The sequence below is a fragment of the Aythya fuligula genome, chromosome 2 (genome assembly GCF_009819795.1).
Source record: "Aythya fuligula isolate bAytFul2 chromosome 2, bAytFul2.pri, whole genome shotgun sequence".
In the NCBI taxonomy this organism is placed as follows: Eukaryota; Metazoa; Chordata; class Aves; order Anseriformes; family Anatidae; genus Aythya; species Aythya fuligula.
The window spans coordinates 37,010,070-37,037,023 of record NC_045560.1 but is presented as its reverse complement, the minus strand read 5'-3'; the positions used below and the strand labels follow the sequence as shown (position 1 = coordinate 37,037,023).

Genomic DNA, 26,954 nt, shown 5'->3' with positions numbered 1-26,954 from the left:
ACATTGAGTAATGTATTTTTTCAATATACTTCTACTGCATGTCCTACTTCCTGTTTAATGTCCATTCTCCTGCTTTTATTATGTCCTCTGATAAATCTCTCCTCTGTTCTTCTGATGTGTTACTACTTTCATTCCTTCCAGTCACCACAAATTTCTGTTTCCTGCCTGAAGGCTCCAGCTGAACAGAGGGCAGTAGATGTCTCTGCTCACTTCCATAGGTTGTGTCTCTCTTTCCTTTTTCTTCTGATCTCCGATCTTCCCAGACTCCTGATAGTCATCTTCATTATAGTCATTCATAGCCTCTTCTTTTTGCTGTAGATCTCTAGTAAGCTGTTGTTTGTTTGTTTTAATTCTCATTCCCTTCTATGTGCCTTCTATTTCTTCAGCTGGGTCTCCTTTCTTATCTTCTCTTTCTCAGACACAGTCTTGGTCCAACCCTTATTTCTCCTACTTTGTTTCTTCAAGTCTTTTCTGAACTTCTACTGAGGTAGCAGCCAATGTGAAAATCCTCTCCAATACTTGGACAGTGAAAGCCAAAGGAGAATGAGAGCCAAATGTGTTTTGCTGGTAGGGCTGCTGCATATCTTCAGGGACTACTCTGTATTTCCCCTTAGATATAATTAGCTGACAGTAGACAGAGAGGATGTTGTAAAGTCTTTACATGATTTATTGTCTCCAAACCACTGTAAAGCCCATAATATCTCAGAACAATGATAAAAGTAATCACTATGTCTCTCCAAGCCATAAAGGCTTGCAGCAAAATAACCTTCTTTTCTGCATCTCAGTGAAAGCAATGTTTGGAAGAGACAATGCAACTTCAGGTAGAATAAGGATGTACTTCAGCTGCTAATTGCTTGCATGTCCATTAATGACATCTGCCAAAACTGAAGCACAAATTACACACCGAAGGAAATGCAGCTAGAAGAATAGCATCATATATGACGATTCAGATAGAACACAATTGCAATATAGGCCTCTGACTACAATGCTACAGCAAGGTCAGGCTTGTCCCGTGTATTTGACACAAAACCCCAAGCACTGAACTATCAGACATTCAGATATGACCTCATCAGAGAGCCACAATCAATAACTCTCTTTATTGACCCCTTTAGGGTGAAAAGGGAGATTTGGGTGTGATGGGATTGCCAGGTACAAGAGGACCAATGGGCTCCAAGGTTTGTTAACCAAACACTGCATTTTTCAGACATTGGTTTCTAATGCTCTGCTGACAGCTGCTTCCCTCATGAGTTTGCCAGAAAGCATTTATCAAGATATACGTTTTCTAATATAGCTGAAGAAACATGTTCTCCTTCAGGAAAGGCCATGGCGCTTGGCTGGGCTTGGCTGTGTTTTTGGCTTTTCATAAAATGCTTTGGTGTAAATTACTGTAATGCAAAAAAATATCTTAAGAGCAAAGATCATATCTAATTGTATGCCACTAGAAAACTGGAGTTCTTAAATATACCTTCAGAATTAACTCACATTTGCAATGCTTTCCACCCACCACATAAGACTGGAGATCATTTATGTCCTCACCTTAAACTATGCATATATATTAATAGTTGGATGGTCAGACCAATTTGGTCTGGATGGTCTATTATCTGCATATCATTTTTTACAGCACAGCTTCTGCATTTAAAAAAATTATGCCACAACCTTTTAAGGATCTTGGTACAAATTAGGTAATTAGGTTACTCAAATAAAGCACTGCAAAGAAGAGCTGGACACAGTTATTTGCTATATTTTTTCTTAAAGAGAAACTCAGCTTTATAGTAATTTTCCCTTAGAAGATGACTTAAATATAATCTAAGGATATTCCACAGGGGGAAAGAAGAGACTGATTATTGCTAAAATTAATTTAGAGTATTAATTGTGGAGTGAAAGACTTTATTCTCTTTCAGTTACATTTAATTTCCCTTGCTTTAATTTTAAAAACAGTAGCACACTTGCTGGCTTTACCTGGCTTTTTCACATTGGCTTTTGGGCTGATTTGTTTTGCCTTTAATTCTTATTTCATAATTCTGTTTCAGTGCACTTTTAGAAGCTATAAAAATTAATTTGCATTTACAAGTCAATGAAATTAATTACTTGTGCTTCATTCTTTTTCTTTACTTAAAAGTCTGCAAGATATGAACTTGCTTCTTTGGTCATCTTGAAAGTGAGAAGCATTAAAATATCTGTCATTCCCTTTAGGGTTTTCCAGGAACTAGAGGAGAAAAGGTCAGTGTAACAATAGAATAATATATGATTTAGCAATTGGAAATAGTTATGTAAAAATAGTAACTGTAAAAATGTGGTCAAATTTTGATGGACTGAAGTCTGAAGGTCCCATTGTGAAATTAAAACACACATTGCGAAGGAGTACTGTCCTGTGGTTTGGGCTGGGTTGCTAAAGAAGTGAGTTTTATACCTCATTTTCTTGTGAACAAGTTACTACAGTGAACACCACTATGTTTCCCCATCATGGGTATAACAAACCTTAATTGTTGGTTGGTTTATTTAGTTATATATGCTTTGGCACAGAGACAGTTTTTACAGTAAAAGTGGAGCCTAAATTTGGATGAAGCCAACTGGGGAGAAAGACAAGTCTGGAAGTATACAACCAAGAAAACCCATATTTAAAGTAATTATCTGGGAAGAATAAATGCCTTTTTCTACAAGCCTTACTCTCAATTCTATTATAATATTAATGAAAGTACTAAGGAAACATTTTAGGGTATCTACCATATAACTTACTACTTAATATTACTATATTCTGTGCCACTACAAATAATGTCTTGTGTAGGAGAAATATTTTTTGCTTTCTCATGAAATTGTAGTAATTAAGCTTTTGCCTTCCCAGGGATCCAGAGGTGACAGAGGTGACAAAGGAGTTAAAGGAGACCAGGTACTTTTCCAGATGACTGTGAGCTGAATAAACACCTAAAGACTGACGTATTTTTTATAGTTGAAAAAATGAGGGTGGTATGGAGGAAGGGAGCATGGAGGCATGATCCTGGGGGGGCAAGGAGGCAGTGGCCCTGTATGATGTGGACCTCTGTGCCCATCTGCCCCACCAGCCCTGGGGCATACCCAGGTAATGAGACACTCTTGACTTGTGCAGACCAGAACCATGACAGCTTGCCAAAATGCATTTAGTTGGTGACATTATATTGCTTTAAGAAAAAACAGAACAAAACAAAGCAAAAGAAACAAGTGAGATTTGTGGTTTGAGAGGTCTTTTAACTCAGAAAGGGAAAGTAAATCCTCTTTGAAGTAGATAGAAAAGTGCCATTCACAAAGATTCTGTCCACAGGTGGCCTGTGGACAGAAACACAACTGGTATGTTTTTGCTTGAGAGGAAGCAGGCTGTAGAGGATCAGACAGAGGAATAGTGCTTCAGTACAAGGGCCTTTACAGAACAGCCTTGCTTATAATTCTCCATTTACTGTGTCACCTGCAGTGCTGAATCACAGTATTTTTTTTCTGGTATCACTACATGTCACTGTTCTTTCTCCCTTAAAGGCTTAAATTGGTGCTGCTTTGTCAATGATCACTCCAATTTTTTTAACGCTTTTTCTCTTTTTACTTTTCAGGGAGAAGTAGGCTCTCCTGGGATGCTGGGACAGAAAGTAAGTGGGCATGAGCTATTGGGGAATTGCAATAAGTGTTGGCATAGGGTCAACAAATCAGGGATGTCCTAGAAAGCATAAGGCATTGAAAGTTATGCTTGATTCAATGACCAACATTTTTGGATGTGAACAAATTCTTTTTTCCTTTTCCTTTTTCTTTTCCTTTTCCTTTTTCTTTTCCTTTTCCTTTTTCCTGTTATTGTTGTTGTTTTCTTTTACTTTAGGAGAAAACCCTGACATTTAGCTGCTTTTTTGCCTTATTTCTTTTTCTTTTTTTTTTTTTTTTTTTTTTTTTTTCCCAGAACATAGGTATAGTCATAATCTTTCTTCTATTAACATTTTTATACCTCTTGATTATAGATTTGTGGCTGGCCTAATTGTTTGTTTGGGCTTTACGTTTCACTTGGAGCTAATAAACATTTCCGTCCTGACACTCTAAATCAAAATAGCACTGCTACAAATAGCAGTGGAAATCCTGACCCGTGTTGATATCATCATTCTCTACTTGAAAAACATGAACAGCTCAGATGTTAGTTTATCGACAGAAATCCTAAAAGACGAAAATTTATGACATTGTTGCATCTTACCTCTAAACTTAGGACAAATAATGGTTGAATGAATCCACTATTATTTCTCTTGGTGGAGACTTTATTATGTGTGCATCTTAACAACAAAGCACGGTATTGTCAAAATGGTCAGAGAGTTTTGCTAGCCTCTCCATTTGGCTTCCTCTTTAGGGAAGTATTTTTCAGGGAAAAATGGGTAAATTGTAAGAGGTATTTCTGGCTTTACCCTTGTTTTAAAATATTTTTTTTTGAAATTGTGAATTTTCAAGAAAAATACAATGCCAGCGTTGTCTAGAGGAATTGCACAAGGCATGTATAACCATTGCTCTGCCTATGTTCTGCTTCTTTCCCTCCACACCCACCAAGGGAGAGATGGGCCCCAAGGGACAATCTGGAGCACCGGGACACAGAGGACCTATAGGAAGACCTGGAAAACGAGGCAAACAAGTAGGACCATGGTGTTTCCTCTTCCTGTGATTGCTGGCATCTGCGTGGTCATGGCGTACAGCTGTGTGGTCTGTTCTGTGGTGGTGCCTTGTGCTTCGTCCCAGAAGTGCTGCAGCACCTCGCGTGCATGCCTGGGACTTATCTGCAGCACTCAAATCCCTTGCTGTGCAGCACGGCTAAAGTAACATTTTCTCTGGATTGATAACTCATTGAGTATAAGCTGAGCAGACCTTGAACCCTGCCTTTGAATCCTAAACAACACAAAGGCCTGTTCCAAATCCCACCTGAGTTGGTGCGAGGCTGGGAGAAACACTGTGTATACTGGCAGTAGCCAACGTGTGGCTGGTGTATGGTATGTGACAATGAAAATCCCTGGTCTACACATCCACACCTCAGTCCTGCAGTACACCCCTGGCTTCTAGCACAAGCAGTAGGGTGCACCCAGTGTGTGGCCAGGTCCTGAGCCTGCGGCTGGGGCTGACTGGAGGATGCTTTCTGTCCATAAGGTCCCATTTAGTTCAGACAGGCTTTGACCCGAGTGTGGTGATACAGAATCAGAGTAATAAAACACCCTCTTGGTTTCTCCCTTTCCCTCTGTTAATACTTACACAAGATTGATTTGTTAGGCTAAGATATTTATATGACACTTCTCACCACAGTACAGCATGCCAGGGACAGATTCCTCTTCTCTAAGAAAGGTCCGGAAGACACACAGTAACCTCAAGGGTGGTAATCTTCTGCTCAGGAATGGGGTGGTGGCAAATGCTCCTTATTCTGGGCTCAAAATAATTATGTTGATAGAACTGATTTTTTTTTTTTCAGATTTTCAGATGAATTATAAGGACCGGAAATTTTGTGTAAATGTGATCCTGATTCCTCCAATACAGCATTGTCCAAGGAGGCAGCAGTGTTAATGTAGTTACCTATTCAAGTGACCAAATGAATTTCTTTAATTGCATCTTTCCTTGTGCATTTATTTTAAGCAATGATATTGTGAGGGCAAGGGGACAGTAGACACAAAGTCAGCCCTATAAGAACAGTCCCTTTGGTTTGCTGCCTGCAATGCTTCTTTCTTTCCTCTGACAGGGAAGGGAACAAGCTCTTGCTATATCAGTGTTTGTTTTAACATACATCTGCTTAGATACAGAAGTCTGTAGATGCAGAGGTTAATAGGATCAGCTGAAAGCATTTTATTTGCAGCCTGGTTATGCCCAGCATGACAAAAAGAGACACAAGCCTGCTTTGCTGTTGCTCTAATGCTGTCAGCTAATATCTGAAGTGAAAGAATACCCAATGTGAGTAAAAATTCAAAACTGGGTGTTGTGAGGGAATAACAAGCCACCAAATAAGGAAGATGTGTGCAATATAATTCTGCTAGATGAGCCAGAAGAAATGTCTTTTTTGTCCTTGATTTGATAGGTTTTAATAGCTGATGTGGTCTGTGTTCTCTTGCTATTTATTTTTTTTTTAATGAACTGTGCTCATCTGTCCTGGCAAAGGGGATGTGCACAGAATACCTTTCTGTAGTGTAAGGTGAAGAGGAGACGCAGTGCCTGCAGATCAACAAGGACACAGTGCAGTGTCCCTTTTTTCCTGAAAGGACTTTATACTTGATCTTAGACATTTTGGTACATTACACAGTGTCTGAATCAAAAAGTGGTCACATGTGATGTCATAGTTTAGGGCATCAATCAGTGGGACTAAAAGAACTATAGTCTGGCCCTAAATTAGGGTTTCCTGGCCCAAGGCTTGGTACACAAATGCCTTTCTGCTGCCCTGAAAGCAATTTCAGTATTGATCTGCACAAAAAAAAAAAAAAATGGGTTTCTCTTTCTGTAATTAGTGAACTATCTATTTCTTTTCTCCTTTTTAAATCATTTGAAAATAAAACCTTGCAAGTGTCATTTTAAAGCTGTGTGGGTCTGGCTGCTGCCTTTAAGTGCTGTAATTACTTTGCTGTTTGTTCAGCTGAGAGGGTAGTTTCCATCAGCATGGAGCCATTTCCTGTCTCTTGATCCAGCTGACATCCCCGATGAAAGCAGCTAAATTAGGAAGGTGTCATTTCCACTTCCATTTTGGGATACATCTTGGTTATCCCCTTGACTTCTTCAACTCTGCTTTGCCTCTGGGGCAAGCTTTTCCTAAAAGGTGGCCAGGAGGTGGGAGTCACAAGTCACACCCTCACCAACCCCAAGCCCTGACCCAACTTCCAAAGCTTTGTGACTTGGGAATTGACTCCCAAGGAGCAAGTTTTGGGTTTCAGTTGTGGAGGAGGAATGACTTAAGGGACGTTACTTGGAAAAGAAGGAGAGGACTATAAATATCATCCCTGGGAAAAGCTTTTCTGAATGCCATAGGCACACATGAAAGGAAACAAGGCAAAGATATTTAATATCACCTCTGCAATTAATTAATCTACCTGTGCTAAGCAAGAGAACATTAAGCAAGCATTCCTCCAAACATAAGACACAAAAGTCAGCTCGTTTTCAGGCAGTACATGTCAGACTGGCACTGGATTTCCTCTGCCAGGTCCTTATTGTGTGGGGAAAGAGATTTGCCGCAGGCTTCTTCAGGGGCTACAAAATCTTGGTCTGCTGGTTTTGTGCATTCATGTTGTGTAACATAAGAAGTAATTAGCGATCAGCATTGCTGACACTCACATAAATCCTGGAATATTTTGATGGCACAGAGCTTATCTAATAGGATTAAACAAAGTAAATATTCAATTAGTTCTTTATGGGCCATAAAAACAAACAAACAGACAAACAAAAAACTTCATTTGTTGAAATGGTGCAAAGTGACATTCAAACATATTCATGGAGTATGGCACACTATATAGCAACAAATTATTTTATCATCTGTTACTATGTATGCCTCATTAATCTGAAGTTAGACATGCAATTGCCCATCATCTACCCATGAATGCACATTAACGTGGAATTAAACCATCTTGAAGGAATTCATCTCATTGGCAGTACAAGAATGATAATGTGGCACACATCGTTTTTGTTTTGCTCAACAATGTGTGTTGCTACCTAAAAATCAAATCAGATATTTCAACCTTAAGCTATGCTGTGTGCTTCTGAAATATAAATCTGAGAAATCCAAGCCTCAGAGTATATGAGTAGGACGATAAATATAGTTATTTTTAATAAGTGCCACCATATTAAATTCAGGCCTCAAAATAGGAAGGTGCTGAACAGTTCTAGGGTAAAACTTTCAACCCCCTAAAAGTATGGTTACACAAACAAGCTCTCCTGAGGCACATTAGGGCTAATTTTACAGAAAATTAACTATTGTATGGTACCTGTATGTAAACTCATCTTCCATAGGTAATTGTACAGCGTTTTGACTGCGTGATAAGGCACCAGAAGAACATCATTTGTCAGCTTACAGCAGTGCAGCTGCTGCACACTAGTTTGCCCTCTGTAAAACCAAGCCCTTGCTTGTCTTGCAATGCTTTACTAATACAGGTATATTCATACTGAAAGTCAATGCAATACAAGAGTTGAGGCTCTAAATTACTTGTAAAAATAGTGAGGGTCTCAAACTAATCAGTATTCTTCTCAGCATGGAGAAATGTCACTGTGGAAACCCTTGATGACTTCTTATTGAATTTTCTCTTTCTGGAGGCAAAATGTATCAATTTATTTCTGTCAGCCCCGCAAACTCAGGCTAAGATCCAGAAGTCAGAGCTGCTTTCTAAGGATTTCCAGGATCACTTAGTTCAGTGCCGCCAGCCCTTTCTTTCTGAGCTGTACTGACTCCTAGGGAACTATCAAGAATAAAAAGGCATCCTTGAAAGAAAGCCCCTGGATGACTGAAGTCAGAACAGGGTGATTCCCAGCTCCACATAGAGCAATCTGCTGGTTACATTCACTCTCAGAAGCAGAAGTCCTGCCTGGACCCACTTTTCTGTCTGCACCCAGAAAGGGACAGCCCCTCTCTTTCCCGGGAAAGTGGCTATGGAGATCATGCTGCATGCTCCTATTGGCAAATGTCTTGGCTTTCTTGCAAGGCTGGCTGGGGGATCTTGTGTATTATTAACAGCTTAGCAAATAAACGTCTCCTCTTTCCTAGGGACAAAAGGGAGACATTGGACCTGTGGGTATCATGGGCCCACCTGGAAGGCCTGGTCCTTCTGGCCAGCCAGGCCCCCCTGGACCTTCAGGATCAGGTAAGCAGGGATTAGGTCATTTGAAGCAGTGTGCACTCTCCCCAGCCCCTCCTGACTCAGCACATACGTCTATACAGCTCCATTACAATGAATGGTGCAGAGATTTGTTTGCTTCTCCACCAAGAGCAAGGAGAGGATTTCTCCTGAAGTCTTGTCAAACCTTCTTTATCCCTCATAAGGACCTTATATCTTACTTTAAAGTCTACATAATAACTTTTGATGTCTCAAATAAAAGCAAAAGCATGGCCCATGTGGTTCCCCTGGGACTTTGGCAGATGGGGATGATGAAAAGCTATCTGGCAGCCTTGGAAGGACTAGTTAATCTCCATCATCAAAGGTCTGCTGCTTCTCCAGATATCCTGGCATACAGTGAAGGATTGTGATTTCTAATCAGCCAGGACATACTTACTCTGTGCAGCTCTGTAAAAGGAAAACAGATGAGACTTAAAAGAAGGATCAGGATAGGAGTTAGAGGGGGAAAAGGGTGATTAAAATATCTCTTTTTATTAAGTGCTGTAGATCTATGCTGTCTGCATTTGAGTGTGTTGTGGAAATCATGAGAAAAGCTGGTAACTGGCAGTTGTACAGCTTCAAAACGCTGTGTTCACATGATCTCTGGGCAGCTTGCTTTCTCTTGCGAGACCAAGAGAGGTACAGTTTTCCCAACCTGGATACATGCTGAAGAGAAAAGCAAACTCAGCTGGAGACTGCTGCTGTCTCAAATGGACAACAGCCGTTCGTACTGCAGCCCTTCAATGTCCTCTTTCTTTTTCTTTTCCCTTTTTCCTTCCTTGCTCACACCAGTGGGCAGGAAGTCTCTTCTGAGTCGTGGTATGGAAATGGTACATCTGTGAAGCTGGGGGCTGCTTTAAAATCTACCCGTATCTCATGTCTCCTGTTATGAAACATCTTTATCCTGAGTAAATTAGCTCGAAGTTTTCAGAGGGCAGAATTTTCACCGTGCCAACAGGAAGGCAGCCAGGATCCTGAGATTACTTTTTAAAGGATTTATTCTATCCACAGAAATTTTATGTATCAGGCTTGCTCATCTTTTTCCTCCAGAATATAAATTCTTATCCTAAATGACCTTCCTGTAATGATGTCACTGCTTGCAGTATGAGCATGTTGGCTCAAAGTCTAATTCTGCAGAGTACTGCATCCTTGCCAAAGTTTGAAAGTCAAAAAGCATTAGGTTTTAAAGTATTTATTTGTAGGACTCCTGTCTCTATAGTTGGGTTTTCCTGTACAGAAACCTCTGAAGCAGCAGTGCTGAAGTGGTTGTGTAAATGCACAATTCCCATGTGTTCTGGATGTCTCCAGAGACTGACTCAATATAGGTCTTCCTAAACCCACTGCATACGTGTTCTGGAGTGATCTCTGTATGTGTCATGACCTGAATTTCTGTAATTTCAACCAGGCTGACTTTTAGCTGAAAATCCTAAGAAAATGGCCATCCTAGCCATGGTTAAAAAATACTTTTTAACCATACTTTTTCCACTGAGGCTGTGTTTGTGTTTTGTATGTTAACTTAACAACAGGGCAATCAGGTATTTTACTTTCTAGGGCAATTCGCAATAGGACCAAAAGGGGAAAGAGGACTTCCAGGACCTCCAGGGAGATGTCTCTGCAGATCCCCACAAAATATGAATAATCCATCATATGAGGAATCTGTGTTTGGACACAGTTATCCAAAAGTCCCGGCGGTAAGCAGATTTTCTGGGAGAGGGTATGAACGATTCTTACGTACTTTTATTACAAGAAGTGCTCTATTCACTGATAATTTGCATTTAACGGAATATGTGGGCAATGTGTTATCTCCAGTATCCAAAACCTCTGAGATCCAGTCTGTGCAAAAGAATTTGGTCTCATAACTGTTCTGAAGGTTGTGTGATTGAAGTGCTGAAATGCATCTGTTACAAACCACCAGTAATGTGGCACATTTTTGGAAACCTTTCTCTGATCCTGAGGAAGCTCTCTTCCACTTTGCTATACACACATAATCTGTTATTTTTATTTCAGTCAGTTGAAATATATTTCATATTGGTTGGTGGAGGAAGCATCTACTTCTTGTTTATTTTTTATATCTTCTTCTGAAATACAGTGATTTCAGAGTTGAATATTGGAGTAAAACATTTCACACATACAACAGAGTGTTCTCCCAAAACACAAACCCTCTACATTGAGCCAGAAATGGAGTCAGACTTCTGAGCTGCTGGCTGTAGACGCACACTTTTCATAGCTAATTTCAATTGCTAGCCTTCTTGAAAGCATTTTTATGAGCATATTGGACAAAGTACTTTAAAGAGCAAGACCTAGCAATTTTTCATCTCTGATTTCCTAGGTCTTTGTAAATACCATTTCTGTACTTGTCCTTCAGCTGGGCCCTGCCTTGCTGTTCTGTGCATTGTATCACTTAATCAGCAATGAAAAGGCTACCTTTTACTGCCTCTGTGTACTAGCTTAGCCCTGCCACTCAAGGGACTGGGTATTGTCTGGTGTCTGGTGGTCTCTGAATGACAACAGGCGGTGATTAGCTTTGTTAACATTCCCATCTGTCACATTTTCAGAAAGCTGTTAATGTGTGAGAAAGGGATGTGCTCACCACACTGCTCATTAAACTGGGTCATTGAGCTCAATCTTCTGCATGAGTGTGCTGCAAGTCTTCTCAGCTGATTGCACATCCCTGGTGCATTACAAAAAAAAAAGGCCTGTTACTTTTAAAACTCAATGGTGACAGAAGAAAGTGCATGAAATAAAGGTGCATATTGCATCATGCTGTGTGCTATTACCAAAAAATATCATGTATTTCATGGAGAACTTGTAGGATAAATTGTAAGACTCAGAATATTCTGTGTAGGTCTTACCACCCTCCTTCTCCCCCAGGCACTGTTTAATATTAGATCTTAAAAGATGGCAATGAGAGTGTAGTTACATCAGATACGAGTAACCTACAGTATCTATATGAACTGTCATTTGATGATGATCAAGTGCCATTTCTGTTCTCAGAAAGCAGGGATGGCAAAGAGGCAAGCCTCGTCCTGCTGAGGAATGCTCCCCACTTGCCTGCCCCATTTGTTTTACTCCCTCGAGTGGCAGGGAGCTTAACAGTGCCATTATTTATTCTGTTCCAATCCCCATGGAGCAGTTTAGAAATCTGCCTCGTGCCTCTTGAAGGCTGTTGTCAGGGTTGCTGTAGCTGCACTTGGTTGGGAAAGACCCAGAGAGGGTTCCCCAGGGCTCCAGCCCTGCTCCATCCCCTGCGGCATGTCCCCAGCACAGCCACCCGCTCGCCCCTCCGTGGGGACCGTGCCAATGCTGCCAGAGGAGGGAAGGAAACAAAGTGCTGCTTTTCTGTCCCTGGCTGGGATTCATCCCGGTTTTTAAATCCTTTGCAATTTCAAAGGCTGGTATCTGTAAGAGGGATTTTCAGAGGGCACAGATCTGCTATTGATTTCGAGAGAAATTGCAGCTCTGGCGCTGGGACTTCAGCTCCCGAAGAGCCACAGAACCAGCTCTTTGCTGGCTTTCTGTTTCTTTGCTTTCTTTCATTCTGGCTGAAGGCATTTTTATTCAGCGCTTCTTTAATGAAATTGGCCTTTGTCAGGGGCTATGGGAATATGCTGCTATGTAAAAATTTCAGGGTAATTTGTTTTAAAAAGAGCCAATTCCGATTATGCTGGTGGGAATCAGGCTCTGACCTAAATCCATTTTGCTCAGAAGAGTTCCATTTGCTTTTTCTTAATTTAAAAATGGTTTGAATTTTACTAAAATTAATTTGATTAAGCTGCCAAAGGAAAAGATTATTTCATAATGCCCCTTACAATTTTGGTGAATGAGACATTAAAAAAAATTGGGAGAAGCTTGTTCTAATTCTCTCCAATTTGTACTGATTTTTTTTCTGTTTAATTGAAGACTTGAATTTAGACTAAAGTAAATGCATGTGAAGAAACATGAATTTAAATGCCAATTAAGTCTAAATGAAGTACAAAGTAGCAAAAGATAAGTGAAGGCTGCATTGAGCAATGAATTATTTATTTGGTAACCAAAAACATGCCTTAAAAATTATAGACAAACCCTCAAAGACCACTTATGCCCCTATGGATTTTACAGTTGTTCCAGCATCTAACCATTGGGAAATTGTTCTCAGCAGTGATTGTGCACAAGGGTTAGCCTGGTCCTTATCTGTGGGTGTGCATTTTGAAATAGGGGTCACTGGAGCCTTAGCTGGGTACTCAGGAGAGACCATTAGCTTTTGAAGACTAGAGTTTCTTATCAATTGCAAAGTAATATTTTTATGCATGTAAATTCTCACCCAGGGCTGGCATGCCATTCTGTTTCAGAAAACAAACCAATCTTCTGGCAATTCTTTACATATTTGCAGATACATAGCTCAGTTTGCAGAACTGGATTCCATGACAATTCGAAATACTTCTTGAGAGAGTTACCAACCACCTCTTTTTCTGTACCCCAGATTTTTGTGGTGAATAATCAAGAAGAATTGGACCGGTTAAACACCGAAAATGCCTTAGCTTTTAGAAGAGATCAGAGATCTTTGTATTTCAAGGATACCTTTGGATGGCTCCCAATCCAGGTGAAAATATGACTGTGGTTTTAGAAAACTTGTGAGTGTACATGACACTTTAAAATACAGCAGATAACTTTGAACTTAAGGTATCATACAGAATCAATTAAGTGAATGAAGAAAAAGTTAATTCTTGAACACTGTTACAACTGTACCTAATTCTGTGGGATTTGTTCACAGGAGTCTTAGTTGCTGAGACATTAACTCATCAGTGGTCCAGGTTTTGCTCACCTCCCTGTGAACTGGTGAACTGAGTTTGGGGAATTTCATTAGTAAAAAACAGTTTTGATTTAACACAAAATAACACAAAATTCATCAGGGAAGAGAGTTGTGGAAAAATACTACCCCTGCAAATCAAACCATGTATTTCCTTACTGCTTCAGGGAGCTAAACTAAAAGTCCCACCGAAATCAGCAGTGGGATCCTTACTGTCTCAACTGGATTTTGAATCAGATTCTGTATAAACTGTGTGACCCATCGAACAGTGGGATATGGAAACCTGTCTGCAGGATCCTCCTCCTATAGCCTGTCACCTCAGTTTGTGAGCCAGGCTGCTGGTAGTCCCGCACAGTAACTGTGGTGTGTTTTTTTGACCAGCTCAGCCCTTTCTACCCCGTGGATTACCACTTTGGGGACGGCAGTACCTGTGGAGATGGGATCATCCAGGATGGGGAAGAGTGTGATGATGGCAACACAGTTGTGACAGATGACTGCATAAGTAAGTCACAGCACGTCAGGAGCAGCCTCTTTCTACCATGGAAGTTGCAGTAGTGTCATTTTTGCAGGATGACAGGAACAATGGCCATAGCACCAAAATTGAGATCTTTTGTGCATGCAGATGCCATACACAGGCACAAGACAGAAGTGACTCAAAGTGTTTCTCATCAAGACCCGGTCTAGTGGGAGGTGTCCCTGCCATGGCAGGGGGTTGGAACTGGGTGATCGTTAAGGGCCCTTCCAGCCCAAGCCAGTGTGATTCTATGATTCTGTGATCCTACGGCCATGTCCCTGTCTGCACAGAGGTATCTGAAGTAAAACCCCTGTGTTCCAGGGACAAGATCCAGCCATTGTTTTATTTGTGAACCTTCCAGGGGGAAGCCGCCTTTCTGACTAAAATATGTAGCATACCTATTCAGTGAACCTCAAAACCACTTCTGACAGGCACTAGAGCTGTCTCCTTCCATCAGTTTGAAACCCTAACAGATGATTTTTGGTAGTTCAAGTGCTCAGTGTGATATTTGCCTTTCTGCATGTTTTTTTTTGGACAGCCATTCATTTTTCTACGGATGCTAGATTAATAAAATGTCATATCCTGGTTCCAGTAAAACCATTTTGGGTTTTATTATTCGGCTGCATAGGGAAGGTTACAGCCTTCACTGCCTTCACTGTTAGCTTTACAAAACATTTGATTCTTGTCTACTCAATCTCCCTCTTTCTTTGCTGGTTGTGGACAGCAACAGCAAAGAGCACAGAAGAGCACACAGTATAAGCCTGGCATGCAAGCAGCTATCACAGCCTTCACATGCATGTTTCAGTTACCTTGTTTTCACCACTTAGCTCCTTCCCCTCAGCATAGATGTATAAATAAATGTCCCTCTAAGCTTGCCTGACTACAGAGCAATCCAGTGAGAGTGAGCTCTCCAGGCTCCAAGCATGAGAAAATTATCCAATTAGAATTTGCAATCAATCATGGGGAACAAACATGCAGGAAAAATAGTGCTCATTAGTTCTAGTGCCTGTGAGATTGCATGTTGTGCATCTGGAAGTCCATCATAATGCTCTGTGCTGTACACTGGGTAGAGCTCCAGGTCCACAGAGGCCTTGCAGTATGTGAATTTCATACACTGATGTGACTTGAAGAGTTTTAATTGAATTACAGAATCATAGAATCATAAAGGTTGGAAAAGAACTTTAAGATCATCAAACCCAACCATCAATATGACCTGCTGAGTCCCACCACTAAATCATGTCCCTTAGTGCCACAAATTACTTGAATATGACCATATTGTCATCCTTATGATCTTGTGACTCTATCAAAAGAGGTCAACCAAACGGTAAGTGGATTTAATGATAAATAGGCTTGTTGTTCTAAAAATCATTAATCTCCAGCAAACAGGTCCTCATTGCAATCAATTAATCATTTCCATTTGTAAATGACCCACTTAAATTGTGTAAACTCCCTGTTTTTGAATGTCCCTTTAATCTATTGCTTAATAGTGTCTCTGAGGAGATATCAAAGGGATTTTAGCTAAATGGATTTGTTCCCAATTTATACTCAGAAAGTTGAAGACATCAAAAGCAAAGTCCAGTTCTTAAAATACAGCCCACAGATCACTACATTCCATTCAAGTGCTCCACAAAATGCCTTGGTTTATGCTTTACCCTTAAAAATGTAGTTCCACTTGCCTCTGTCCCCAAGATCCTTTATACATTAAGTTTTATGAAGATATTTCTTTCTCTATTTTTCATTAGGATGTCGCCGTGCTTACTGTGGAGATGGCTACAGACATGAGGGGGTTGAAGACTGTGATGGGAAGGATTTTGGATATTTGACATGTAAAACGTATCTCCCTGGGTATGTATGAAGGGTCTGCACTTTGGTTTGTTATTTTTACTTCACCTTCAACATTAAAAGAGAAAAGGACTACCCACATAAGCCTTGTTCCACTGGGACAGTGGTGGAGAGAAAGTGGTGGAGAAAGACCTTATCAGATTATTTCTGTATGTTATTGATTTTAAGGGCTGAATCTCATTTCTCAGTCTCACATGCTTCCTATGGTACAAAGTGAAGGATCATGTGGGCATGTTTACCCATCGCTTGCAAAGATTTCCTCACTTGGTGATGTTCTCATTACATTAATGCCCATAACTTACCTAGAGTAGGATAGACCATGATGAAGAGATGATTACACTGAAGGGAAGAAAAAAAGAAAACACAACAAACCCCAGCCTCCAAACAAACTCCTGGACTTTTTGTGAGTGAGTGCTCTAGGGGTATCTTTGTTTTGGAATCTACCTTTCATTTATCAGCCTTTCCAAAGACCAGAAAATTCATTGACTTTGCAGCAGATGCAAAGACATACATCTGCTTAGCAATGTCCTTCATTTCAAACATCTGCTTATTGTTGACTTGCCTTCTCTGCCTTTGTTTAAACAGCTTCCTCTGGTCAGCATTACGCCTCCTATTTAACTGTCAGGTATTGTTACTGGATAACAGGAAACATTTAATTTGCAAATTAAATTATATGCAGAGCCCTCATCATTCATGGAAGAATAATGTGCTAATTGACAGGAATAAGAACCCACAGAACATCTTTGTAAATCAAGTGCTGTGCTAATCCTTCCACTGCAATTGTTGGAGCACTCCTGGTGTAAGAGATTACTAGAACCAAGACTAGCAAACCTGACAGCCTGAAACATTTTAAAGAGCTCCCATCTGCAGACAGTGTGAAGCTACTCTCCTGTGAAAGCTTTTCCATCTTAAGAGTCTTAAGGTTGCTGCCAAAAATAGAGTCCCGCAGAAGCCTGAGAAATTTTTATAAATTCTATTTTCCGTGTATAATCAAGTTGTGAAGAGCAACTGAGATCCTTTATCTTTGTGCGTGCAGCCTGCAGATTATCTGCCAAATCAAAGAAAAAGCCGTGACTCATCAGCAAAGTGGGACGAGTAAGTGAGCTCGGCACTGCAGCGGGAGTTTCGCCCCAACATCACCCTCTTCTCCAAGAGCTCTGCTGCAGCTGATTTTCCCATTTTCTACTCCTTCCAGCTCTCAAATTCCTCCTCATATTTCACACACATTCACTTTTTTTTTTTTTTTTCTGAGAATGTGGGTTATCCAAGGACGCATTTTTAAGGACAGCTTGTGGATTATCTGATGGGTGGGTTATTCATCTGGACATATGGTAGCAATAAAAAGTCATCGAAATTATTTTTTATTTATTTATTTTTATCAACACCTCTGGTCAGGTCTTCAGTTAGTACAATCCTTGCAGCTCAGTATAAGTCAGTAGAAAAAAAAAAGATGTTTTCCCTTATTTTGCAAGGGTCCTTTTTAAAGGCCTCTTTTCATTTTGAAGGTGGGCATCTGTCACTATCATTATTTCAAGTGCATGAAAAATAAGTTAAAGGAAAGGCAGGCACAGTCATGCCTGCTGGAACTAATGTAAGTAACTGGAATAACACAGATCCTCAGATATTTGGTTACACAGTTCTCATGGGTGAGCGCCAAGGCCTCTTGCACCTACCCCTGTGCAGTGATGTCTTTTGTATTTTTATTTTTAATTGACATTATGGGGAATTAAAACCTCACTCTTCATTTCTCTTGGGCTCTTATTTTGCTGACAAGGGGGAGAACAGCAGAGCACTGCTGGAAATTATCCTCCAATTTTGGTTGCCATATGTCACTTCACTTGGTATTTTCTGATGTTCTTGGTTCCTACAGAGAGTTGCATCCAGAAACCATGTAACATGAGCTATGGCGCGTATTGGAACTGAGATGTTCTCTTCTATTTTAGGTCTTACGGAAAACTGCGATGCACTTCTTACTGCTACATCGACTCTACACAGTGCCGATACTTCACATGAGGGGAGCAGAGGTGGGCAGCATCCTATGTGTCATGGGGTGCTAGGTGCTATGCTATCATCTATCCAGGAAGGACTGGAACAAGGAGAAAAAAAAAAAAAAAAAAAGAAGAAGAAGACAAAAAAAAAAAAAATTCTGTGTGAAAAACAAACAAACAGATGTCATGCTGCTGATGGCCATTTTGAGATGTTTGTCTTTTTTTTTTTTTTTTTTTTTTTTTTTAAGTTGGATTGGGAAAAAATAGGACCACTGCATCCTGTCTTAATAGAGAAATGTCAAACAGTGTTTGCCAGTAAGACTTTTGGGTGGCTGTGTGTGGGAACTTGCTCTATCACAAATGCTACTGGAAACTGAATGTCACTAGCCAGGAATATCATGTAACAAGACAACATTACCTCGACTTAGCACTGTTCAGCCTAAATCTAAGTTCTTCAGGGTTTTTGTTTTTCAACCTTCTCAGCATAAACACAAAGTGTATCTTGGACATGGTGTTTATAGAGACTTTCTCTTTTATTACAATGTGAACTTCCTAAGTGTTGTATCGACGTGAGTGATGATGACTTCAGCGGCATTAAGGTCAGCTGCACGCCTTTGTGGATTGAACGAGCAGGGGTCTTTCAGTAAGTGCTTTACAGACCGGCAGATGGGGCAAAAAACCTCCAGGCAATGAATTTGGGCTGCATCTATCTGCACCCATCCACAGAAATGTGAGCTGTCTCACCGGGTCTGAACCTGCAGACCACAAAGGCCGGAGTGGCCAAACAAAGGGTGACAAAGGATGAGCCTATTTCTTTTTTACACCTTTGCCAAGCTGGTTGCGTTCTGCATGAGCCCAAAGAGACTGGGGCAGTGCTGGTTGCCCTCCTGAAACCTCACCACGGCCATGTACACGTGGCCTTCACTCTGGTTTCTGTACTGGAAGGTCTCGTTGTTCTCCTCCCTTTGTCCAGCCGATCTTCGTCCTTCTGTGCCAGCTGCACCCCATCCTCTCTCCCTGTGCACTGACCCCTCTCGACTGCTCTCAGTTCCTGCCATCGTGTCTGGAGTACCCCAGTGTGCCTCCTCACTTTTATATCTCTGTGAAACAAATCCTGGCCTAGAGTGTTTGTGGGTGCTGATTCATGCTGTATAATGTACATATATATATTTGTTTTTCACAGGTTCGGTCAACTCTGTTAGCTCTGATAGGAGTCAGGGTAATTATATACTTATTTATTAGCAAGCATTAAAGAGTAAATTTTACATATTAAATGCGTTATGTGCAAAAGAGTTCATGACAAAAGAAAACGGTGCAGAGATGTGCAGAATTCAGGACTAAGAGCCTCAAATCAAGGTGTTATTTTCATACAGGCCACTCTTTTCTGCTTCGCCTTAAATGCTGCACTTGAATGCTTGAAATGCGTGAGTTGTTTGTAACAATGACAGCTGCACTTACACAGTCACTTCTGTAAAGGTTAAATAAAGGTGGGTGTTACTTTGTGATGATAATGCATTAAAGCAACCGAGAAATACATACAACTTTTACCAGCTTTATAGGAGATTTTAACTCCGCATGTCCAATGTGATACTGGAAATCATCAATTAAATGAAAGATAAACAAAATTAGTGTACTCTGTGGCCGTTGCTTACCTGGGCTGTTTGTGCTGCTGCGAAGCTGAGCCACCACCATCTGCAGCCCAGTTCACTAGTTCACAACTAGTTCACAAAAAGCCACTTCTTGTGGCTTTTTAAAATTTAATCAGAGGTCTTAATAAAAGGCCAAGGAACCAATGGGGCAAGGAATATGGCATAAGCTCTGGAAGTCCATGCACTAGAAGAGCTGCCTTTTAGTCTCCTGCCCTGGTGCAAGCCATGGGTTTCGGCAGCACCACACTATCCCAGTGGGATCTGTTGCCTTCTCCAAGGAGTTCATCTCTACTTCCAGCCCCCAAAAGGCTGGAGTCCTGGAGAAATTTTAAGTCCAGCTTTAAGTCCTGGTGTTTTTTAAAGCTCCTACCTGCAAAAGAGGTTGTAAAGCCGAGCACACCAAGGGCAGGAAACAAAAAGGAGTTGAGATAACTTATGTAGGATTGTCATGTGCTGCATGTGTCCAGGAAGGTGTGCATCAGAAAACATTTATAAAGTGTGGATTTTAAATGGACTTTATGAATACAGCACAAACAATTCAGCATCTTAACAAAAGGAAAGGAATAGAAGATACAAGGAAAAAAAAGGACTGGAACAATTTTCTTACTACAAATGATTTCTTCTTCCCCTCAGACGATAGAGCATTAAAAAACACATCTGGGAAGGTGTTAAGTATCTGTGACATAAAAGACTGTAAAAAAAAACCTTCCTCCTTTTTCAGATGTACCTGCTTTATTGTTACCTGGGATTCTTCAGCTGGACGGTGCCTGGTCTGCTCTGAGTTATCTTCCCTCCTTGTCTGAGTTTCTTAATGTGTTAAGCCAAATATAGCTCAAAAGTTAACTGAGGTATTTCAGTTCCTTGGCCTTTTGTAGGAATGAATGCCTGTGGAAAGGTTTTCTAATCATTAGTATGGAGCTGTAGGTGAATACAGAAAGAGTACGAGCTTGCATTGTGCGCTGTATTAAATGTATACTAAAAAGCCAGCTTGCATTTAGTATGTGATTAAATATATGTAGTTACCTACTGCATGTATTAGCAGCTCATGTCAATAAATCATGCCACCTTAATTCTGGCATTTCCTTACTTTCACTTATTTCCTCTTGTGTTTTGCAACTTTTTTTTTTTTTTTTTTTTTTTTTTTTTTTAATATAATTGCCCAGTTTAAGATGCTGGGAAGGAAAAGCACAGTATGAGCTTCCAATTGGGCTTGTGCAGCTTTTGAGAGCTGCTGGAGCTCACCTAAATGGGAAAAAGGAACAAAGCCCTCCTTTGGGTGTATGGTGTGGGGCATGGGGACACGTGGTGGGGACAGACCTGCACCAGCCCAGCAGAGCAAAGGCTGCAGCCGGAAGGGGAGCTGGGCCAAATTGCATTAGAGGAGCATACTCCTGCTGGAAATCACATTAGTGCCTGCTTCCCTCTCTCCTGCAACCCAAATCTTGGAGCTGAAAAAGCCCGGAGTTACAGTCCCATCCTGACAGTGCCCTTAATTCTCCCTGACAGCTTCCTGTGTGTCTGATGAAGGAGCCCGTTTGGATGTGTGCACGTCGGCTGGTGTGCCAAGGGCAAAAACAACCTTCTTCTTCTTCTTCTTCTCAAGAAAATGGGGTTTAAAGAGATGTCTTTTTTCACAGCCTTCCTACCCAGTACTGAACGAGGAGCCCTCCATGAATCTGTCTTGTTGGAGCAATAGGAACAGAAAGGTGCCAAATGTGTGGTGGAGCAAGGAGGGAACAACCATGTAGGGGAACCCGCCAGCCCTGGCGCTTTATGGCAATAGTATTTCTTTTGTAAACTTCCCTCGGCTTAGCCAGCAGCTCTCACACCTACCTGGTGCTACTGCTCTGAGGGCCACGATGTGCCTGGAAAGCTAACGTTGAGGCCTGCTTGGATTTTGAGCTGTTTCTGAGTTTAAAAGGAAAGGTGACCAATTTGGGGGTAAGAAACAGAACAGTTCAGGGGATGGGAGCTGTGTATATTATGGGCCAAAAAGCACAGGGAAGTTGACTGTGAAATACAATAAAAAGATTTAAGCTGTAGTGCTCCAGTGTGTCTGGATCAAGGATACAAACCCCCCTGTGGCCACAGTGGCGAGTTGATATTTCACTGCTGTTTGCCCAGAGAGTGGCTTCAAACCCCAGCAGTAACCACAGAGCAGCAGCCTGGGACCGCTGGGGTGAACCCAAGGTCGGTGCCAGGGTTTTCTGAGCAGACAACATCTGGTGTGAAATGCTGCGGGATTACAGCGGCTAAATAAAGCCAGGGAGCTGTACCTGTTGCTGCCTGGGACAAACAGGCTCTGCTTTAGGCTGCCTGGATGAGCTAAAGGTGTCTGGTTGCCCTGCCGGAGAAACCCAGCACAAGGAGCAGTCAGCAGCGAGCCCAGCAGTGGCGGCTGGCCCTGCCTCATGGCAGGCCGATGGCTTTGCCTAACGCCACAGCCCAGCGGCCTGTTGTGGCCTCATCGGACTCCTGAGGCACTAAAGGAAGAAGGTGCCGTGTGGTGAGTGCCACAGAGAAGAAACTGTGGGTAAATGTTAAAATACCCTGCATTTCGCAGCCGTGCCATGTCGAATCAGAGCCCCAGAGCACCCAGCCCTGGGCACAGAGAAAAGAGGCAAAGCCTCCCTCCACTCACAAACCCACTCCATTTTAAAGGCAGGCTGAAGGCTTGGCGGAGTAAAGCACAAAGCTCCCCACGGAAAAGGTCAGCCTGTCCCAGGTGTCAAGAGGCTGTCAGCAATTTATCATCAGTGGGGTTTCTGCAGTGCCAACGTGGGTGACACAAAGTGGCTCGGGTTTTAGTCCTTGCCTGGCACATCCGTGGCCAGGTTTCATTGCGGGGCGGTCTGTTTTGCTTAGCACATCGATACATGAAGGCTGGAGGCTTCATAATTTCTGTCATACAAAGGGGCCGATGCGTGGCTTCGGCATTTCGGGGTGGAAGGAATTCCCACTGCCTACGGCTCGACTGGACGTGGGCGCTGAGGCTGAAGGACACGCTCCTGACACCTCTGATTTATGGCGATGATCAGCTCTGTATGACATTTATTTAGGGACATAAACTATGGCAGGTCTCCAGATGCTCGTGGTTTCACCAAACTTTGAAGCCCCCAGCAAAAGCCCTTTAATGCAGGCCTGTGCTGGTAGGACACCGCAGCCACGTTCCCAGCAAACAAATGGTTATTTTTAAAAAGCCGTGCTCATGCAGGAACATCCTGCTTGGGCATATTTCTAAGTGTCTGTGTCAAAAAGCTTGACTCTTCTCATAGCTGAAAGCAGCACTCCCTTTGAGATGCTCTGCATAAAGCAATATGAACGTGGACAGAGGAATGATCCCCCGGTCCCAAGAACAACTCCAAACTCACCAGCTGCTCAGGGCATAAGAAAATGACTTGATTGCCTGATGATAATAAAGGCTGAAGAAATTGTAAATTAATATTTAATTACTTTGGACAAAACTAGCCCTGACACCATGCCGTAAATTAAAGGTGTGAGAATATGAATCCTTATAACACTGGGCAGGACATTTATTGAATTGAAGAAAATCAATAGTGAAATGTCCCTGCAGGAGTCAGTGGGTGACCAGGAAGCTCAGCGTTCCCCTGGGAAAGGGACAACTCCTTAAGGCCAAGTGCCTGCCCCTCGCTGGCACCGTGATGGGCACAGGGCAGGATTTGCAGACAGCCACGACACCCCGTAGTGTACACAAAGCATTTTGTTGTGGCTTTTGGGAAACACGCCTGCCACCCGATGTGCGGGACGTGGTGTGCCAGCCAGCGTTGAACACCTGAGTGCATGGCTCAAGTGTCAGGCCATGGGGACACGCACGGTGCCGGGCGGCACGGCACGGGTCTTCCTCGCGCCCGCGGGAAGGAGGCCGGGTACCAGCTGCCAGGCAAGGAAGCGAGTGGAAAACCGTGACCTATAGGAAACTATGCGAGGCATGTCTGGTCTCTGGAGGCTACAGATGAGCTGACAACACCAGCACTGGAAACAGATGCTAAATTAATTGGAGATTATTTTGGAGGAAAGCCCATAGCTGGAGCAGGAGCCTGGTGACTCCTTGCTCTAGCAGCAGATAAACAGCAAAGAGATCCTGAAGAAAATTTACTGAACCTTGCACCCAGAACAGGAGCAAAGTAATAGAGGCTGGTAAGAGGTAAAGGTTAGGGAACTGCAAGAACGTGACAAAACTTGGAAAAGCCTTTTTCATTAATTTGGAAAGTCAGGAGTTGAGCGTACCCTGCCATCTAAACTCCTTCACCCTCACCACGCTATCAGCTACCCACCAGCTCAGCACCAACAGGTCAGACGTGTGGAGAGATGCAGAGTGTGGGGCTCCTGCCAGAGCCCTCACCGAAGCTCTGGCATTGGTCTTCATCAGCTTCTCAAAATGACCGTGGAGAGTTCAAAGACTTCAGATACTCCTGAAGAGATGGGAGCGTAGGCAGAAGGACATATAGTACGGGCTGGCTTTTATAGCTACAGCCTTCAGCTATTTGCATTGGCCAAGGAACCACAACTTCATTGCAGATGCAGCTTTTATTCTTGTAATCAAAACAGGCTCCATGTGTTAACATTCTTCATACAAAGATACATACAGGTAGTTTCTATGAACCAGAAACATACTGTTTTTGACTGTTCACACAGTACCTAGAACAGATGCAGTCCTGAAGAGCACTTTAGGCCCTCTGTTTCGATAAAAAAACAAAATCCATGCAAGGAGAAAATGAGATTTTAAAACATGCTTATTTAAAATAAGTTTATTATCATGAAATAATATAAAAGTCTGTCAAAGGTCTTAACAATACTCCGAAAGAAAAAACAGACAGATGCCGTGTGATTTGAGAAATGATGCAGACTGGAAACTCCAAAGTACTTCAACACTGAGCTGCTTATGACAGCACGATTTGTGCAATGCTTACACTGGAGGAGGTGATGTTGGGGGCATGAACAAGCCCTTACAATTAAATTTAAAGGGTGAGGCAATATACCTTCTCTTCATCTTACAATGTATGCATCTAAGTAAGGCTCACTGTAAGCTCAGCTTGACATTAATAAAACGAATGCCCAAAACTGGATTGAGAAGTGAAAGAAAATAAGAATGGAAACCACAGAAGCAAGCCGCTTTGGTTTTCAGTTTAGTCACCATGTTATGGAATGCAATTTACTTGTTTAAAGTAGACAAAAATCACAAACTGTCAAGGTAACATTAAATAAAAGAATCAAAGAATAAATTTTGGACCCCTGAATGCTGCAAAAATAAAGTAAACAAACATGAAACTTCCTTCTTTCCTGGTTTCTTTTTAACACTAATTTAAAAAAAAAAAAAAAAAAAAAAAAAAAGCTCTTTAGCACATGGGGGTAGTATACTGGGGGTGGGTGGAATACTATACCAAGAAAGGGATATTTAAAAATGCCATCAAGGGCCACATTTTGAAGAAACAGATGCCAGTGCAACAGAGTGTGTGTTTAACTGAAACATCTCCCTATGCTCTACCTTCAAAGCAAGTGCTGAAATCCTTGTGTGAACTGGGAGTAGCTGTATGGGCTTACTCCAAGCCAGCAAGTGTGCTCTGATACCCCCTCTGCTCATGGGTGATTTTATATTACTCAGAGCAGGCAGGACATTGAAGTGTGCAGAGTTTGTTCATCAAGGTAGGTTTTTAGACACCCCCCCCCTTTTTCTTTTTGTTTTCAGTACTATGCATGCAAGAGAAATAAGCCCAATTAAAATATCAAGTGTTTTCACTTGTAAAAGTTAAATTCTGAAGTGTCCTGATTTAAACTGCATCAGTGAAATTAAAAGTGGTATGGTTTTCCTGGCAGAATGTGTCAGACCAGGGCAAAGCTTCGAAGACAAAGCAATACATTCTCCACCTGTGTTTGGTTACCTGCCGCTGAATTCAGATCCGCTTTTCAAAGCTTACATTTTTATGACTTACAAAACCTCCTGTTTCACACTTTTATAGAGGTGTTTCAGCTGGACAGCAACATATCTGGCATCAAACAAACTGATGAACAGAAGGAAAGGAAAGGGTGGGGAACAGGTGGAAAGAGGGAAAGACAGCTAGGTAGGAATGTGCTAATGATCTTTGTCTGGTGTCTTAAAGGCATTTCAGGGTTCTCTAAAGCTTTTCACAAAAGCTGTATTGATTAATAAAAAGAAAGGGTTAGAGGGTCCAGCATGTGTGCGTAGATAACACTGTCTTCTATAGGGGTCTATGTCCCTTTGTCAAAGCACATTGCAAACAACTGGAGCACATTTTGGGCACACTTTTTATACGGCCAGCCAAGCAAGTGACAATATTCAAACTCTGAAACATTTTTAAAGCAAACTGTAACCTAAATCATGATGATGCTTTACAAAAAGTTTGTAACTGAAGGTATATGGCCCTCAACTGTAAGTGCATTTGTTGAAGGGAGACCCGTAGTACGACAGCATCAAGACAGGATGTTTCAAGGACTCCTGAACACTAAAGCACCCGAGCGTCCAGGTCATACTCTACAATTGTAATGTCACAGAACTTCACTATGCAACTGAGTATGGTGTCTTAAAATAGCAGAGGGGGGCTCCAGAACATCGTTTGTTTTAAAAAGAAATACAAAATAAATAAAATAAATAGAAGCCTCACATCGCTACGCAGAACTCTACTGAAATTATTTGGGAGCTCTGCTCTAATGCCAACAGCACTACATTACAAAGGTGTGTGTGTGTGATCTCTGTTAAAATCTGCTGACAGCCATTATTCAGCACTAGATAGCACTTTGATCAGATTGCTTTGGGATTTACCATGTCTCAGCAAGGACATGCACAGGATAGACTTTGTCCATGCCATCTGCTGTACAGAGTTCTGTACCCTGCCACACTAATTTCACAAAAACACTCTTACTCCCCAAAGGGTAAGGCTGTGATTACTCTTATTTTGCCATGGCTAAGTAAAATCCCTGAGAATACGCAACTGTTGGACATTGAAGGAAACAGCCGAAAGCATTTCTAAAGGAAAAGGATGCAAAAACTTCAGACTAGTGCACTTTAAGAAAATAAAGCAGTCCATGTCAAGTATACAGAGCAAGGGTGCTGTTATCTGAGAGTCACGTGGACCAAGATCAGTATGCAGATCAGTTGTTTATAACCTCAGCCATTAAAGAAAAATAACAAATACACTCCCCCACAATCAATGAACCAAACAAATCAAACAAAACCCACCCGTCTCTTTCCCAGTTCCAAATTTGAAGGCCAGAAGTTAGTTGCTTGTCCTTTACAATCATGAAAAGCAAGAATAACCTTCTGTGCTTGCCAAACTGACATCACAAAAGTTAATTGCCTAGCAGTGTTATTTGTTTACGCTTCGT

The 26,954-nt window shown here is 41.7% G+C and overlaps 1 protein-coding gene across 1 annotated transcript in view; it reads left to right on the top strand.

Moving 5' to 3' along the window:
- The window catches only part of COLQ (collagen like tail subunit of asymmetric acetylcholinesterase), a 38,206-nt gene extending 20,131 nt beyond the window's left edge, over positions 1–18,075 (top strand). The window contains exons 7-17 of the mRNA XM_032181804.1: positions 1,113–1,175; positions 2,194–2,220; positions 2,843–2,887; positions 3,576–3,611; positions 4,544–4,624; positions 8,705–8,801; positions 10,365–10,504; positions 13,273–13,392; positions 13,981–14,101; positions 15,856–15,958; positions 17,899–18,075. Of these exons, the coding sequence (XP_032037695.1) occupies positions 1,113–1,175; positions 2,194–2,220; positions 2,843–2,887; positions 3,576–3,611; positions 4,544–4,624; positions 8,705–8,801; positions 10,365–10,504; positions 13,273–13,392; positions 13,981–14,101; positions 15,856–15,958; positions 17,899–17,968 (903 nt within the window). The 3' untranslated portion in view covers positions 17,969–18,075. The remainder of the gene's footprint in view (positions 1–1,112; positions 1,176–2,193; positions 2,221–2,842; positions 2,888–3,575; positions 3,612–4,543; positions 4,625–8,704; positions 8,802–10,364; positions 10,505–13,272; positions 13,393–13,980; positions 14,102–15,855; positions 15,959–17,898) is intronic.
- The last annotated feature ends 8,879 nt before the right edge of the window (positions 18,076–26,954 follow it).